This window comes from Pan troglodytes, chromosome 5 (assembly GCF_028858775.2).
Source record: "Pan troglodytes isolate AG18354 chromosome 5, NHGRI_mPanTro3-v2.0_pri, whole genome shotgun sequence".
Taxonomy (NCBI): domain Eukaryota; kingdom Metazoa; phylum Chordata; class Mammalia; order Primates; family Hominidae; genus Pan; species Pan troglodytes.
In genome coordinates, this window is record NC_072403.2 from 81,343,031 (window position 1) to 81,361,669 (window position 18,639).

At 35.0% G+C, this 18,639-nt stretch overlaps 1 protein-coding gene across 5 annotated transcripts in view; it reads left to right on the top strand.

The window, feature by feature from the left end:
• Positions 1-18,336, top strand: part of ADGRB3 (adhesion G protein-coupled receptor B3) — a 753,008-nt gene extending 734,672 nt beyond the window's left edge. For all 5 annotated transcript variants that reach the window (XM_016955757.3, XM_054686001.1, XM_054686002.1 and 2 more), the window contains 3 exons: positions 1,228-1,263; positions 11,619-11,723; positions 17,528-18,336. In XM_016955757.3, the coding sequence (XP_016811246.2) occupies positions 1,228-1,263; positions 11,619-11,723; positions 17,528-17,716 (330 nt within the window). In that variant the 3' untranslated portion in view covers positions 17,717-18,336. The remainder of the gene's footprint in view (positions 1-1,227; positions 1,264-11,618; positions 11,724-17,527) is intronic.
• The last annotated feature ends 303 nt before the right edge of the window (positions 18,337-18,639 follow it).

An 18,639-nucleotide genomic window follows, 5' to 3' on the forward strand; every position in this document is an offset into this window, starting at 1 on the left:
AACATGAAACCTTTCTTTCGGCATGTCCCCTTCTGTCTACTGAAACATGGTTTGGGGATTAGGTATACAGTGAGGTTCTGATTCTGTAATGACAATTTTAACTGTAGCTGCAGAAATTTAATCATAGTTTTCAAGAAACTACATTAGTGCTTCTTTTCTGTCTCTCCTAATGTTCAAGAGTTAAAATGCAGACTAGAGTCTGCTACCTATCTTGGGTATGATTTCCTATTAAATTATTGAAGTTTGTAGGTGTTGGGATGGGAGCACGGGAAAAATAAAACAAAATTTTGCCCAAAGGTTTATATATTTTTCCAACTGCCTGAATATTACATGCTTTAATTGTTTGTTAATTCTCCCTGTTTCATTCCCTCTCTCCTCAAAAAATTCTAAATTTAAAAAATCTGTACTAAAAGTTTGCTAAGAATACTTTATACTAATATCATGAAAATCATATCACATGAAATATATTAATTTCATTGTAATCCTGTTTTCTGGTTGTATCAGTCCTCATTATTTTATTAATGCATTTTATCTATAACTAGATTTCAGAAACTGTTTAACAAAGGTGGAGCCATAGAGAAACACTGTGAGACATTTACACGTACATCTACATTTTACTGGGGTGCGGAATAGTTTGTTTTGCTGAACTAGAACAAATACTTTAGTTCCTTAGGACTAGCAATGAAAAGGACTTTTCTGTCATGGAGGACTATCAAATTACAAGAAATATGTGGGTGAGACTTATGAAGAACTTTGGGACTTAGAGGACTGGTTAGAATTTGGTAGAAAGGAAAACTAGAGGTTGGTTGAAGATGTCGAGGTAACTAGACAGTTTTTCCTATACAACTTTTAATCCTGTTTGTCTGTAGCTTTGCTGTAGTAAGCCTAAAGTCTCTTTCAAGATTGAAATGTCTGTTTTTGTTTTCATAGGAACAATTTCTCCTTACTAAAAATTAGGGTTAAGAGGTCAAAATGAGAAATATTCTGTATTTTTATATTCTCCAATTTTAAAAGAAGTTCAAAGTGAAAATAGAAAATTGTGAATGGAATATTTTGAAATCAGAAAATTTTTCATGATTCATGAAATTTTACATTTTTCCTTATGTGAAGGAAATATGTATAAAACAAGCAGGATTATCTTTAATGAAAATGATGATTTTTCATTTTGTTTGAATGACTAAACATAACTTTATTGGTTTTTCTCCTTTTTAAAAATATATCTTACAGAGAAGAAAATCACGATATTCAGACCTTGACTTTGAGGTAAGTTTATATGAATTATTTTAGAATTGTAATTACTTGAATTCAAAATAGATATATAATTACTTAAAAATTATTACTCTATGCAGCCATGTAAGGGTATTATGCACTAATTTAATTAAATAAGTCAAACATTTTTAATTAAAGTTTATCCTGTATAGGATGAAATTTTTAAATTTTGAATTACTTTAAGTATTTGCGAAACTGAGATTTTCTGGACAAGTGAGGAATTTGTTTTATCCACACTACAATAAGTGAACAATTTATGTTAGGAGTTGAACCTGGTTGATTCAGTTTGTAGGGAGGGGGAATGTCAGCTTCCTGATTTTTATATTTAAAGCAATTTTCTTGGTTTTACTTCAGTGACTGCCTGAAGAGATCCTGTGAGTATGCTTAGGCTGGTTAGCTAGGCTTTCTCTGAAAATTACTTGTTTCATGTTCTGATTCCTGCTATTTAGGTTCTCTGCGGTACATTTGATGCTTTTTTTTTTCAATAGAAACTATTGATTCAATGTGCTCCTGTGTTTAGTAAATGCCTTTTCACAGATACAAACAAGATGAAAATTTTCATTTTCCAATTTACATTGAATTTATATTGATGCTGTAATATGTTTACTCGAAATTACTGAAATCATACCATCTGAGGAGTTGATGCTAAATACAAAATTAATGATGTTTAAGCACCACATAAAATGTACTTATGTGTATTGATAATTGGATATGATTCATAGTCTGCTAACATAATTGGATATAATACATTATATATTTCTCCAGTATATTTGTACCTTTGTGATGCATACATAGAACTCAATACTCTTAATTGATACTCCTAAAATTACAGAAGCCTCCCAGAACGTGCTAACTACTCCTAATTCAGTCATTTCATTTATGCAGATGAATGTTGTAGCTCTACAATGAACATCATGTGTCAAAACTAAGACTTGTTTTTATTTACTGCAATGGTCAACAATGGTTTTACCCTGAATGGAGTCCAAGGATAATTGGTTCTTTTCAGTAACATTTCAGACTACAAGATACAAAGTAATGATAAGGAATCTTTTATCTATGATTAAATAGCAAATTTTAATACTGATGCAGCCTCATTGTAGTAACTTAGCATTGAATATATATTTAATTGTATCCAAAGTTTTTAGCATAAAAGTATCAAGAATATAAATCTGAATAGACAATATTCAGCAATCTTTGCCTTCAGATTTTTTAGTGCCTTTGAAGAACAGATATTTTATAGCTTTTTAATATTAATTCTTCAGGTAGCCAAAAATAGAGGATCAGACTGTATATATTCTTGTCTAAAAGCAATAAATTGTTATGTTAGTATAAAGGAAAGGAGGAAGGAATTAACCCACTAGGCATCAGCGGCAAAATATAGTAAAAACCTAGAACTAAAATTAAGCCTCAATTAAACCAACCTAAGTTATGTAATCACAAACACTGAAAAGAAATCTAATCATACTGTGTCACTTGGAGCATTAGAAAAACTGTTCTTTTTTCATCTATTCTCTATGGCAACTGGTAGCAGATTCCTTAAGCTGATACTTATTTCTACGCTTATTATTCCACCCATAAAACCATGTTGTTAGTAAAACCTTTGCTGATAAATAAGAGAAATTGCAACACAAGAACCCCGGACATGTCTTTAGCTCTTTAATTGCTGTAATCACTGCATGATTACTACAGGTGTCAAAATTTGGTGGGGCAGGTGGGAACTTTGAGACATTACTTTTACTCTACAAATTGTTTAGAGCTATTTCCCTTAGTCTCATGTGCTATAACAGGTATGTGGCAGATATTTCGTGGATTGAGTTTAGAAAACTTATTGCCAGGTATAAATGCGAATGAATTGTGATACAATCTATTTATATTTTGTGGGTGGTTCTTGAGGGAAAGTCCAGGTTGTCCCCCTCTTAATTCAGGCTAGCTTAATTAAATTTGTATCAAGCTCCCTGACACTCCTGCTCCGCCTGCAAGCTTTATCATACAACGGCCAGCTTAAATATTTTGCCACTGACAGACTGCTTCTTGGACTTCTTAAAACATCTTTGCTTCAGGCTTTAAGGCTAACACACTCCCCAGAGTCTACACACTATGATAATATTCTGCCAACTCATATATCCCTAAAACTCTTGTGGCTAGTTAATGTCATACCAGGGGAATAGCCCTTTCATGTAGCCAGTCTCCAGAACAGCATTGCATTTCTGGATTCTTGCTTTCTGGAAAGTATACAGAAAATACTGTAGTGATATTCTTGTGTTCTGTAACCAAATGCCTTATTGAAATTGTATGCCCACCTCCAGAGATCCTAGTACCTAGTAAGCATTCAGTAATTTTTTAAAAGAATGGTGAAAAATTGAATTATTTTTCCATCCAGTTTGCTTTAACAAAATGTTATTGGACACTGTACCTGAGTTAAGGCAGAGACTAGTATAAAAAATGACAACTATGGAAGAGACGTTTCAAAGATAGCCACACTGAATTTCAAAGATATCCACATTAGATATAACTCAAAGAGATAGAAAAATGGCAGGTAGAAATTCTAGGAAGAGGAAAAGGCATGTAGGTTGGCTAATCTGTGGCATTCTTAAGAAACAACAGGTAAGTCAAAATTTACCTAAACAGGTGTCTATGGAAGAAGAGACTAAAGTGAGTAATTTAGAAACCATGCCTTATAGTCCAGGAGGGATTTTTATTTAATTTGCTACTAAAAGCTGCTAAGCTTTTTCTATTGTATTTTGTTTGCTTGTTGTTGTTGCTGCTGTTGTTTCAGCACAGAATGATTTTTTATACTCTAGGTTTTAAAAAGATGAGTATGTCAGTAACAGGGAGGATAGATTGTAGCAGGGTGAAAGGTGAATTAGAAATACCAATTAGGATTGGCTAGTATAGTAGGTAATGAAAGTCCACTTCCTGGAGGTGGTAGGAAGAGAAAGCAAAGAGAAGATTCTGCAGAGGCAGAATCTATGGAATTTGGTCCTTAACTGAACATAGGGTGAAAGGGTGAGGGAGCAGAAAAAAGAAGACTCTCCAGTTCTGAGCCTGTGTTTTTGCTAGTACCAGTAACAGAACCAGGGAAATCAAGAAGATATCTAGTCAGGGTGAGTTCCATTTTAATATTTTAGAATAAAGATTCCTAATGTGATGTTAAAACAGACAATTAGGTAAGTTGTTCTAATCGTCTGTCTTGTGTCGAGATTTGGGCTCTAAGAATTCCCAGAAACACAATTACAGGCATTCATTCTGAAACGCTAATAGATAACAGTATCCATGCCATGTTAAAAATATATGGATAAAGAAGTATCCATGAAACCCCATCCCTACTGAAAATACAAAAATTAGCTGGGCATGGTGGTGCATACCTGTAATCCTGGCTACTTGGGAGGCTGAAGCGGGAGAATTGATTGAATCCAGGAGGTGGAGGTTGCAGTGAACCAAGATCGTGCCGCTGCCCTCCAGTCTGGACAACAAAGTGAGACTCCATCTCAAAACAAAGTAAAAACAAACAAAGAACAACAAAAAGGACTATATCCATATACTTGTCATACGGATATTTTTTTTTAATCTTCACTTCCAAAAATGCAGAGATAAAAATTTTCACAGTTTTCCATGAAAATTATGTAGCCTTTTTTTTTTTTTTTTTTTTTTTGACAGAGGCTGGCTTTGTTACTCACACTGGAGTGCAGTGGTGCAATCTTGGCTCATTGCAACCTCTACCTCCTGGGTTCAAGGAATCCTCTCATGTCAGCCTCCTAGTAGCTGGGACCACAGGCATGTGCCACCATGTTTGGCTTACTTATATTTTGTTTTGTTTTTTGTATAGATGGGGTCTCACCATGTTGCCCAGGCCAGTCTCGAACTCTGGGGCTCATGTGATCCCCTTGACTCAGCCTCCCAAAATGCTGGGATTATAGGCATGAGCCACCGTTCCTGGCCTATGTAGCCTTTTAAAAACATTTTAGGATATTTCTCTGAGTTTTTAATGAGCTCCATACTTCCACTATTTTCATATTTCTCAAACTGGGAGACAATGATGGTGGACAGAGGACAAAAGAAGACACAGACACAGGGTAATCACAAATCCCCATTTTCATGGGGGCTTGAGTTTTTACAAGGAGATTTGGGGGATAATAGTAAGTAAGAGATCATTTTATATTAACTCAATATCACTACAAACACAGCTAAATTGTGACATAGAAATCAAAGTATATTTCAATTTCTAAGTATAAGGCATAAGATTTCAAAGAAATGTCTTGTTCATAACAGACTTCTTCCTGCGCCATCCCTGAGCCCCAACAGTAAGTGCACTCCATTAGGCAATCTGGGTACTTTTAGAGGAAAAGTTTGAGCAATTTAGTCCTAGACAATAGCCATCTTTTTTTATATTACTAAATTTAAACTGTTGCAAAATTATGCATTTACAGCAAGTATACTCATGATTGACAGTGGCAAAATAAAAAAATATGCAACTAATTTTTGCTGTTTTCAGACCCTGCATCTAGTTTCTTTTAAACTCTGGCATCATATTTATTCAAACAGAAACATATTTGAAACATAGACACTAAAAATGGGTCTACAAGTTCCATGTGAGGGACGCATTGGGACTCCAGCCAAGGAAATCATCCCCCTTTCACAACACACTTTAAGAACTAAGCTAAATCCCTGTAGTGTGCATTGCTTCCTTAATATGAGTTTTGACATTCACTTTAGGCTAATATTCAACAACCTACTCTGGAGAGAGGAATACAGGGCTCAGAAAATGGTAGCCCAGAGTATGGTGCTTTGGCATACTGAATGCTTTGAACTAAGAACATTGAAAGGCCTCAGAAGCAACCTCAGAATCAGGATCTCTCTGATCTTCTCTTTCCCTCCTGTCAGTGGCCCCTTATTCTCCTCCAAAGTAAGTCATAGATACCAGAATTCCTCTTCACCAAATTGGATCATAGTAAGTAGAACTTCTTTTCCCCAAAGCAAGCCAAAAAACTTAAAAATATTACTCTAACCTTCCCTTCCCTTTTCATCTAGAAGCCAGCCATAAAGGACTCATGCAAACCAGTAAAGAAGAAGAACCACAGGTTCATCTTAGCCGATATGGGCAACGGCATTGTAGGTGTATAAAGTTCTAAGGCTGGAAAACGTCATTCACAGAAACTGGTCTCTAATTCCCATCAGCCCATGATTTCCAGACCTCATACTATAATGTTTATGGTTAGGAGATTCTCCAACTTTCTCTAACAATTTATTTCAGCTTCTAAAAGTCTGTATACAGTGAATACCTCTCTGATATATAATTCAGACTTAAGCGTCAACTCTGTGATTCACACTTATGAATTAAAGTGAAAATCTGTAAACAGTTTTTTCTAAGCCCACCTACAGGTCATTTACAAGTCATTTGTATTAAAAAGAAAGGAACACAATAAAATCAGAATGAGGAGGCCAAGCTCCTGGTTGGGACGAGTAAATGAGCCATTCTTCCAGCGGGAAGACCTCTTTTATAGAAGAAGAGGACATTTATAATGGCCTTCCATGTGGCAGTCGCCCTCCCTGGCCTATATGTCTATGCTGTCTTGTTCATTTAAGGTATTCAGTATACATTTATTGAGCACCTGCTGAATGCCAGATGCTGTGTGCTAGGTGCCAGTGATATACAGACGAATAAGTAATTGTCCAGGAACTGTTCAGAGACAAAATATGAAGACCAGCCATTAAAAATATAATTGCAGTACTATGAAATAGCTGCAGGGTGATCAATATCCATGGAGCTTATGGGCTCACTACAGAGAGTACCTAGCCCATCCTGGATTGTTTTGTCTCATTTTCCATTTTAAAAAGACATAATTACAAACCTGAATAGTCTAAAGAAGAGTACTCCCTGAATCTATGAGACACATCTAAGATAGCAACAAGCAAAGAGAATTGATGTGGAATTCAGAAAGAATTCCAGCTTGCTCACTACTTGTGTGAGCTTGGGAAACTTACTTAGCCTCCTTGAGCTTCAGTTTTCTAATCAGTAAAGTGGAGATAATGGCTTTACCTCCCAGGGTTATTGTGAGGATTAAGAAAGATAATAATGGCTGCCATTTCTTAAGTGGCTCTTATCTGTGTGGCCCAATGATAAGTGTTTTATATCCTTTTTTAAATCTTCAAAATTACCCTGCAAGGTAAGTCTGATTACTGAAACTGGGGCTAAAAGGAGATTAGATTTTACACTTCAGACCACACAACTTAAAAGTGATACAACTGAGGTCTAAATATACATTTCTCTAGATCCAACTTGGAGAAATATGCTATCAGACTTGGCATATTCCAAGTATTTTAAATGGTCTAGGAGAGTTCTTGGGATATAGCAGGTACTCCAGACATACAGGTGGCTTTCCATCCTCATTTTTCTCAAATATCTGAAATATGATGAATGTGCTTCATTTTATAGAATCACTTTTTCTCTAATATCAATAATTAAAGGATTGCAATGACTAATTCTCTTGCATTTAAAATGTATAAAAAGAAAGGGGTCTTTTGAAATAAGCTACTCAGGAGAGCATATTTCTTGTGCAGTTAGATTGGTGGTCCTCTCAGGATGGGGATTCATATACAGCTTCAAGAAATGTTGCGTGATAGTAATATGAATGCAAGGAAACATTATCATGCTCTTATCTTTATTGCAAAAGATGCATATAATATTTGACAGCCACCTGAATTCTATAGATGTGCAGATATTGTCAATCAGAATATATCTTTATTTAAATAGAAAATCCACAGATTAGAATTTTCTCATTATTACACATTTTGAAAACTCAATTCTAAGTTCAGTTTTTGACAGCAGTTAATTTCTTTAAAAAACAGGGGTGCTTAAATTAGAAAAGAAAGAAAAAGGCAATCAGATAAACCCTAATGTCACTAAACATAAAAAATAGCTAAATGAAATAGACCAATAGATTTATAAGCATGAAAACTTCTAAGCAAGTGGCAACTCATTAGAAGCATCAGTGCTACAAATAAATACTCACACAAGTAAATAAATAAGAGGAAACCTTTAGTACATGTGAAAACTAAAACGACACCTAAGTTGTTGCCCCAGAATATTGTTGGGTTATAAACTTTCCAATGTTCACTGTGAAGCTGGCATTCTTATCAGTGGACTCTTCTTTATTTTAAAGGCTGGACGATCTACTTGAGTCTATGAACAAGAAGAAATCATGCTTGGACAATCAAACTGAGTTCATGTCAGAGACATGAGCTGTCAGTGGCAGCTGTTATGTGATACTTCTGCCAGAACTCCAGGCCATCATTGCTATGGTTATTTCTGGCAGTGCCAAGGTGGCAGTTTCAAATTAGAATGAATATTTGGCATGAGGAAGTATTTGCAATTAATGTTTCTAGGTAACAAGGGCCCCATATTTCAGCATACAAATTTTTCATTTGTTTCCATATTCATTTCAGCATCCTTCAGCTTTATTATTCAGAATAGCTTTAATAAACCCAGGTAGAAAATACCAAAATGTTTTTTAGTTATGTAATATTGGTGACCAGCATAACTTTATATTTTTCCTGTATACTTTTTAGACTTTCATAGCAATCCAATTCTTTGAAATATGATCCACCCAGTTCTGAATTAGGTACTACCCATTCAATCAGAATATAATTATAAAACCTCCAATCAGCTAATGTATATTCTTTTCCATGGAATGTATTTGATGCTTGGTTTGCTTCTTAAAAATGCTTTATCTGGTGTATTTGGCTGCAACAAACATTAGGTGACTTTGACTAATGAAATAACTGTTGGAAGGGGATGGAATAATTCACCTCTTGGCCAGAGAATAGTAGGAATGTCAACGGACATTTCCAGCAACATGGGAAGGATGGGAAGGTATAGTTCCCCAAAGCAAAGTCAGAATCCTCACAAGATGAAGGATAATTGGAGACTTCACAAACAAAAATTATCAGATGCTCATCTCAAAATAAGGGTGCCGTGCCTTTGGCATCAACTCTCTTAGAAGAGAATGAGTTTCCTGTACTTGAAAAGGAAAGATCCCAAGAAGGGAGGGGATTCCAGCATAAAATTAAAAATTGAGCTACAAATTGTCTGAATCCTAGAAAATGGAAAAGAGAGGATAGACAAATAAGACCATGGGAATAACTAATTTGAGGAATTTCAAATTAAATATGAATATATGAAAATGAGGGGATTGCCTCACTTGGATTTATCTTAGCAAATTATCCTATCACTTTCATAGCAGCACCATATGTTTTCTTTATCACACTTACAGTTTTACATTTATTTGAATTATTATGGCTGTGTCCTCCATTAGACTTCAAGCTACAAGAGATCAGAAACTCAATCAGATTTTGTGCAACATCATTACCTGAGCATCTAGCACAATATGTGATGCTCGTAAGCATGTATTAAATGATGAAATAAAATATCTCAGAAAAATGTCAGTACATCACCCCTACTGTGCCGTAGAAGAAAATAACTCTATATTATAAGATTCATTGCTATGAAAAATGAAATTTGTAAGTTAGAAGCAGATCCAGTCTTCTAACTACAATAGTTTTTTTTAAGTGTTCCTTATGACACAAATCCATATTTTCATCAGTATCTTAGAACCTGGTACTGCATGAAAGTGTTTGTCTCCTGAAGGAAAGAATGTGCTACTTTATGTTTGCCAGTGACAGGGTCCTCAAAATCTCCCCATTGAGTTGCTTATGCAAATCCTCTCTCTCATAAATCTCCACAAGCCATCACTAGTCAAATTATGTTTGCCTGGTGTTTCTCTGTTAATCCTGCAAATCCTGCAAATTCCCAAACTGATGGGAAGTTAATCACTCTATAATTGCTTGCTATGTTTCATGTCCCTATCATGAGTAATGTTGCCATGTTCTTGTCCTCAAACACCTGATTCTCACACAGCCAACTCCTAGAGCCAAAAGGAGCAAAGACAGAAACTGATTGTTGCAAGACATAAAATGGCAGAAATCTCTCACATAAAAGTAGGGTAGTGAAAAGGAAAGAAATGAGCTAAACAATGTATTGCCTAGATACATATTTATTAAATATAGGAAATTAAAGCTTGCATAGGAGAGAACAGACTTTTTTAATGTGTTAAAGATTCAGTTGTTTTTGTCTCTTGTCCTTTTCCTTTTCCTCAAGGAGATAAAGTGCTTCTCTGCAGTGTCTTTTAGAAGGAATTAGGCATTACAGCTATTGCAAAGATATATTTCTTTTTCAAAACAAATCCTTACTTTTGAAAATATTTGCTAGTTGAAACAATGGACCAAATATTCAAATTCTAGCTTAAACATAGATATAATATACCTATGCAAACCACGTGCACAAATGGTAAGTTATGAGGCATATGGTTAAAATACAGTAAAATCTTACACAAATATGAAGGCATAGTCTTGGAGAATCACCAAAATATTGATTTTTAACTTTTAAAAATCAAAACTGAGGAAGACATTTTCTCCTTTAAAATAACAATTACAAATACAGGGCACTTATTATCTAACTCTTCTTCGTTAGTGCTCTTAAATGATCTGTAATTGAACAAGATTCAGCCCATGATACTTACCCCAAGGCCATTTTTATTTGACTCCATTTGTTGAGTTATGGTGAAGTTGAGAGAAAAGGGTGTAACCAGGGATGAGGAGTATGAATATATTTGTATCTGTGATTTTAGAAGCTTATCAGCTACACAATTTATGCTCTGAACCCTAATTATTAAGAATCTATACCATCTCCTAAACAAATTGATGAAATCTATGGGTCAGATTTTCCTCCTAAGAAGCTCAATCATTATGCACATGGAAAATGCAAGGTTTTACATCCCACATATATTTCAGACACTTTAATGCTTTGATTCAGCCTTAATGGCAGGGCTTGGGATTTTGCTCCCACTTTAGTACAGCCAGCTAGGATTTTAGTGTTTATAGAAATAAAGCATAAAAAAGTAATATTTCCCATGACAAACATCAGGGACTGGGTACTTTACAAGTTTCAGTTTTTAAACATTTTAAAAATATGATAACAGTTTTTGTAAAACAGTTTTAACTTTTGAATAATGAAAATCTTACTCAGAAATGACTGGTACATTTTTAATGTACCCACAACAAAACCTTTTTTTTGTAGTCTTGTAAGTGAAAGAAAAAGCCAATTCTTAATGTGTAAGAAGTGCTGAATATGAGACAATGATTTGCTGCATCTTATTTGCATTTGTGCATCTTATAGGACCTCCTGGTTCCTGCCAAACTTGATTATCCTTATTATTAAAGCAAAAATATTAAATCTCTTGTTTGAAAAACATACATCAAGTTGGGGATGAGAGCTATCTTGTTCTCTTTTGCAGAAGGTCATGCATACAAGGAAGAGGCATATGGAACTATTTCAAGAACTAAATCAGAAATTTCAAACTTTGGACAGATTTCGGGATATACCAAATACAAGCAGTATGGTAAGTATGCTTTGCTTCAATGCCTGAGTAGAAGATGCATCATGTCAGATATTATTCCTGCCTTCCAGGACCTCCTAATGGTGGGAACATAAGATGAGTCTACATAGAAAAAAAAAGCATAAGCCCCCAAAACATACTTTGGAAAGTCTACCAAGACAAATTAGGAATGACAGAATCTTTAGGCATTTTATTCATATTTCAAATATCCTCATTTATAAGCTTTCATTAGAGTTAGTTTTATATCAAAACTATATTGGCTTCGTCTGATCATTTTACTGTCAGAGTTAAAATTAAAATTAAGTTTCTTTTCAAATATCCCTTTGGGTTAATATTTCCATTTTCATTTGAATGTCTGACATAAATGTAATTGTTTTATGTATATGAAGTTGTAACCTGAAACCAGAGTGATAGATTTTTGTCTTCAGGAGATTTACTTATTTTGTGGTAAGAATTTTCGTACACACATCAACACTGGGGACTCTGATTATTAACTGTGACCATTCTCTTCTCATTCATTTACATTATTATAATCTTAGTACAGGACTTCATCAAATAAAATAACTTTGTACAATTACTATGTTTATGGCATAATCATAGCTTCACAGAAGTTTATGTAATTATAAGAGCACTAGACCAGGACTCTAGAAATCAGTATACTAGTCGAAAGCTCAAAAGCTCAATCAAGAACTATCTGATCTTAAGCAAGTCACCCAACTCAGGTTTCTAAATTTCAATTTCACCCTCCAAAATGGAGCATAGAAAACAGTAATTAATATATATCTTCAGTCATTAACAACACTTTCAAAAGCAAGTAGGTTAAGAAGCATCTTATAGGCTAGGAAGCTGAGACTCAGCTATAAGACATAGAGCTGGGACTGCCATCTGACACCAGCTCTTCTCCTTTGCCCAAATATGGGGCTCTTTCTTTGCCTCATACTCTTTGAGGCCCTTGGATGGTCATTCTTCTTTTCCAGACATCAATATTTATATTGTTCTAAAGTAGATGACGTTTGGTCACCTTCTTAATCTAATGATTCTTCCATATGTATTTTATGAGACTTAGCCCTAGCTTCCTGATTAGTAATGTTAGCTTCGGAAGAGCTGAAGAGTATCTTTTATGTATCTTTATGTTTTTCTTTTATTCCTCTCAGTACTAGTACAATTCCGGTTGTGATAAGTTATCATGGCTTCTATTGATTTATAGCATGGCTATGATCATTCAATCTGTGTTTGTTAAATGAAGGCTATGAGAAATATACGCTCTAACTCTTAATTGGTCTCTTAATAGTTTCATGTTCATCAATTTTTCTCCTTAAAGTAGGAATCATGTATTATTCGTTATCACCAATCAAATGCTAGGCATATAGAAAACACTTCATTCATAATGAGTGGATCTTCCTCTTCTACTCCTCCTGATAGAAGGCTATCAATTTTTAGCTAGCATGCAAGTGAGAATTACACCATTGAGATTAGACCTAAACACATTACCTACTCATTTCGAAATATTGAAAGATAACATTGAAATAATTGAAGAAACTTCATTACTTAAAAAAAGGAGAGGGTTATATTTACAAATCTAAAAGTCTTATGCAACAGATACAGCTGGCTAACTGCTATAATATGATTGTAATTGCCCCTTGTTGTATGGTCTGGGTATTAAATCATTAATGGCACAACTATCTGTATCTCAGTTTCCTGACAACAAAAATAGTCTACTAATTACACCACATCTCTGCAGCAGCGTGCCTTTTCTAGAAGAGATTTATAAATATTTACCATTTGGAAGGTTAGGAGTGGGGAGGATAGAGTTGTCATTGCTGCTTGACTGTCATCCTAAATATCTGAGAAGAGAGAGAAAAAAATGTGACTTCCTTATTCAGTTTTTATTAATAATGAGCATGAGTGAGTTCATTATCCTTAATTTAGTCACATAATTTGTAGTGGCACATTATTAATGAAAAATTGCATAATTGGGTGGAGAAAGACTTTTTTAAAACCTCAAATAAAGGGGTTTTTCTTTTCTTTTTTTTCTTTTTTTTTTTTTTTTTTCCGGGCTGCTGACTCACAGCACCTGCCTGGCACTGCAAATGATGGTAATTATGTAGAATAATAGAATTTGGAGAATCAAAGGGAAACCAAAAAACCATTTAGTCCATTTCCTTGCTTCCAGGCAGGAAAACATTTAAATCACACTAAAAAAGAGAAGGCACTGATATCCAGAGAAGAAACTATTTTACTTTGTGTGTGTTTCACAAACCATTCAGTTAAGATCTCTTTCCCCCAAGTAGCTTTTGCAAATTCTTACTTTTTAAAAATAAGCATACTCTTTTTTGCTTCGTACCTAAATATTGGTAGGTTGAAAGAAGGAGGGAAAGAAAGAAGAAAGAAGGAGGGAAAGAAAGAAGAGAGAGAGGAATGAAAGGAGAGAGGAAGAAAGAAAAAAAGGAAAGGAGAAAAGAGAAAAGGATAGATGGATGGAGGGAGGGAGGGACTTATCCACAAGTGGACAGCCAGTGTGCTCTGGATCCATGAACTATGGGAAATGCTCAGGCAGCCCCGCCATATTTTTGGGTGGCTCTGAACTCTGTTTACCTAACATTCTATTTCTACTGATGCAGCTTAAGACCAAATTAGCATTTTGGGAAGCTTCGTGCACTTTGGCTTATATGGAATTTATGATGTTTTAGCCTTTAACAAATATGCATCTGTTTAACATCAGCTCCTTATTCTGTACTCAAGTGCAAAACATAAATTAACAAACACAAAACAGCTGCATAAATTCGGAGACTTACACTAACTTCGAAGTTTTTATCATAAGATTCACACCTCCATTGAAACCTTTCCTGGCACCTACAGCTCTCATCACCAACTTCAGTGATCCCTTTGGACAGCTCCACGGTTCATCATTTACTTGGACAATTGACGATATTACACTTTTCAGTATGAGAGTCTATAGGCTCCTCTCTTATCACGCCCAACACGCAGGATGATGAGTCGCTCCTGGGTACCACACACTGACAACCAAGTCCCTCCCTACTCCCTGCAGATCTTGTTCCCACTCTGACTTCTGAGTGCAGTAGTTTTTTACCACTAAAGAAGCCTCTGACCTAAAGGGCATCCACACATTTGTGAACAATAATGAGAACACCAGGTGAGCTGGGAGTGGCTTGGGATGCTAAAGATTAGTAGAAAGCCAAAATTAATGAATTATGAATTAATGTATTACCCACTAATAGAACCTCTCAGGAATTCAATAGGTCATGTAGTGACAATAATAGCATTTGAAATTAGAATATAGATTTTCTGACAAAGTTTAAAATTGGCCATTTTAGTTCACATATCCATAACAGTTGATCTTTGAAATCATATCTGTTCCAAACATAATGGAGCCCCTATATATTCCAAGCAAATGAACTAATACTTGGAATTACATACTCTGAATTCTTTCAGGATTGAACTAATTGGACTTTCTGTCAAACTAAGGATTCCCAGAAATCTCCTTTAGACACAACCCTCGTGTATGATAAATGAGTCCACTGTGGATCTGATTCAGTAGAATTCGAACCAGCGAGCCTTTCAGTTGATGTTTGATGATTCAGGTCTCACCATAGTGCCCCTAAACGTTCAACATCTCCCTATTGCCTACAAAATAAATTCCAAATTTAGTAGCCAGGCATTCAGAATCCCTTATGATCTAGCTTCCACTTCACCATCTGCCTGCTTTTCTGCTATTCTCTTTTATGCCAACTAAAATAGATAGGTCCTGTTCTCATGGCTTTCCTGTCTCCGTGTTCTTTGGATTTTTACTTCCCAGTGTGCCATTCAGCCACCAGACCTCCAACCACGCATATGTGTTCGTGGCCAAGCCCATCCCTCTATTCTGGCCCTAATGTCACTTTTCTCAGAAAGTTTTATGTGTTTCCCGTATAAAGAAGCCATCTCTCTATTCTTCTCTGAATTCCCATAGCACTTTTCCTGGATGATAGATATAAATATTAACGTGTTTTAACCTCCGTTTAACTATAAACTCTTCTGTAATAAGTATGGCTACTATATATTGAGTGTTTATTAAATTCTCCAGGCATCATTCTAGGTTACCCCACTTTTTTTATTTTTGCAACCCCACAAGGTAGGCATAGATCCACACGTTCTGCCAACTCTTTGGCCCACAATATAAAGGATATCTCTGTTTTGCAGATATTCAGGTTGAGGTTCAGAAAAATGAAATCAATTGTTTAAAATCACGTTCATCTGAAGTGAAGGAACTGGAATTTGGACCTGCAGGTATCAGGCTTTAAATCTTGAGCTTCCTAGTGGACCATGCTGATTAAGACTTCATCCTCCCTGGTAGCTAATATGGTGTCTGGCACAGAGCAGCTGATAAATAAATATTGATTGAAGGGAAGCAGAGAGGGAGAGAGGAAAGAAAGGAAGGACAAGGCAGAGGTAGAGCTACAAGACTGTAATTCATGAGACTTTAGAATATTTGACTAAAGCATAATTAATTAATTCCCTCCACACATCCTAAAAATTAACCTTTCATTAAATGTTTACTGTTAACCTTTCTTCCCCATATATTCTCAGGAGTAAGGTTAATCAGTGCTGAAAACATCTAATGCATTAAACATTTTATTAATTTAATTTCCAGTTATGGTAAGTGTTTTTGTTGTTGTTTTGGTTTTTGGTTTTGGGTTTTTTTATGTTGCCCAGGCTGGTCTCACACCCCTGGGCTTAAGCAATCCTCCTACCTCAGCCTCCCACGTAGCTAGAATTACAGGCACACATCACTGCACCTGGTTTAGGTATGATAAGTATTTATACAGATTGCCTCTCTTTCTTTAGCCATAGTTTCAGATGATGTTTAATATATTGAGTGGAGTTTGGATAGTAATTCAAGTACCTATTTTCTGTTCACTTGGTAATTGATTATAATCAGTTAAACGCCAGATTTGGGGAGCAGGGAAGGCTTACACTCAACAACTATAATACTCTCACTAAACATGACATTCTATAATGAAAAATAAAAAGGAAATTGGAATATTAGGCTTCTAAGATCATTTTAATAATTCTGAAAAAATAGAAATCAAGAGCTAATAGAAATTAAAGTCAGTGATTTTCAAGAGGGAAATATCTTTCAAACTTTATAGAATTTATCGGTATACAATTAAAAGTTTAAAAAAGTATTTAGATAAACAGTTAAATTTTATCTCATAAATAATTATTAATTTTAGTCAATCTGTATTCTACAACAAAAAACCCATAAAACAAGAGAATATAGCAGCATTTAAATATTCCAAAATGTTAATTTCTTGAGAAAAACTAGGCATAGTGATCTAAATTATTTAATGGAATTGTTACCTTGAGTAACTTTTTATTATCAAATAATATGCCCCATAAGACATTCTCAAATCTGCTAATCTCACCAAATTTCTGTCACAATACTTACATTTTCTACATTTAATCTTAGTGGTGACTTAACTCTCCTTCCTACTTCAACATATGGCCATACTGACAATTCACAACATGCCCCAAACAAAACATCGCCTACTTTGCCTTCTATACCACTATTCACTTCCTTTCATTCCTAGAAAATTGTTGGGTAACTTAGAGAAGGTATTCATCAGTTTGTTCAATGAAATAAAACTAAAATCAAAACTATTTCCCACAGTTGGCCATATTTTCAAGTCATCTCTGCATCACAGAAACTGGATTAAGATTACAAACACGCTCTCTTCCTGGAAACTTCAACTAGCGGTGATCCTGGTCATCACATAAATGACTCTCTTTCCCTCTCTTCTCAACAGGAAAACCCCGCACCAAACAAGAATCCATGGGACACTTTCAAAAACCCCAGTGAATACCCACATTACACCACAATCAATGTCTTAGACACAGAGGCAAAGGATGCTTTGGAACTGAGGCCAGCAGAGTGGGAGAAGTGTCTGAATTTGCCTCTGGATGTGCAAGAGGGTGACTTTCAAACAGAAGTTTAAAAAAATCAAAATGGACTAAGGTAGAGACAAAACTTTATTGCACTGACACTTAAGACTTGGGAAGCCTGACATTTCTATCTGGACAGTGTGACTATCTTATGTCAGGAACTTCATGTGCCAAACGTCAGTGGTGTTTTCATATGGTAACTTCTCACTAGTCAGGCTAGTGGAGAGATGACCAGGTGTACAGTTCTGACCATCCTGTGTTGTAAGTACCCGTGGAATGGATTTGTAAGGTAATCTTTATAGATAAACCTCAAGCAACGATTCATGTTGTAACCGCTTCATATGGTTTAGTTTTCAAAAAACTTCACCATGAAGCACAATGTATATATTTATGCAGTTTTTAAAGTTTATAACAGTCTGTTTGGCCATTACTACACTTTTTACTTTATAATATAAAAGCAAAGTTTTTGTCATTAAATGAATGTTTGTTGAGCTACATTCTTCATTGCTTTAAATGCAATAAAGTAATAATCTCACTTTTATATGAATAATATATTTCACATCTTTATTATTGCAGTTTTCTCTAGAAAGCTCTGAGAAGCTTTCTCTGCTGCAGCTGTGTATAAAATATTTAAAATGTTGTATGGTGTAAATAAACTTTTGTCTACATATCAGTTTTTTAGTGCATTTTATTTTGGATTTGTTGACCAGAAATTTACATATTTATAAAGTTTTTTTTCAATACAGATACTAAAAATGTATTCACGGTTTTAATAGCATACTATTATTACTCCTTTGAGGCTAATGATTTCTCAAATGTAATAATAGGTTTATATAGTGCTTCTGTATTTTCTACTCAAACATTCTTTGGAATGATGTACCATGTAAGTGGGGCTTGTCAGAAATCTGCTGCCATCATACTCTTACATAAATATTATGTTTTTTTCTATCTTGTGGCAAACAGATAACTAGTAGAA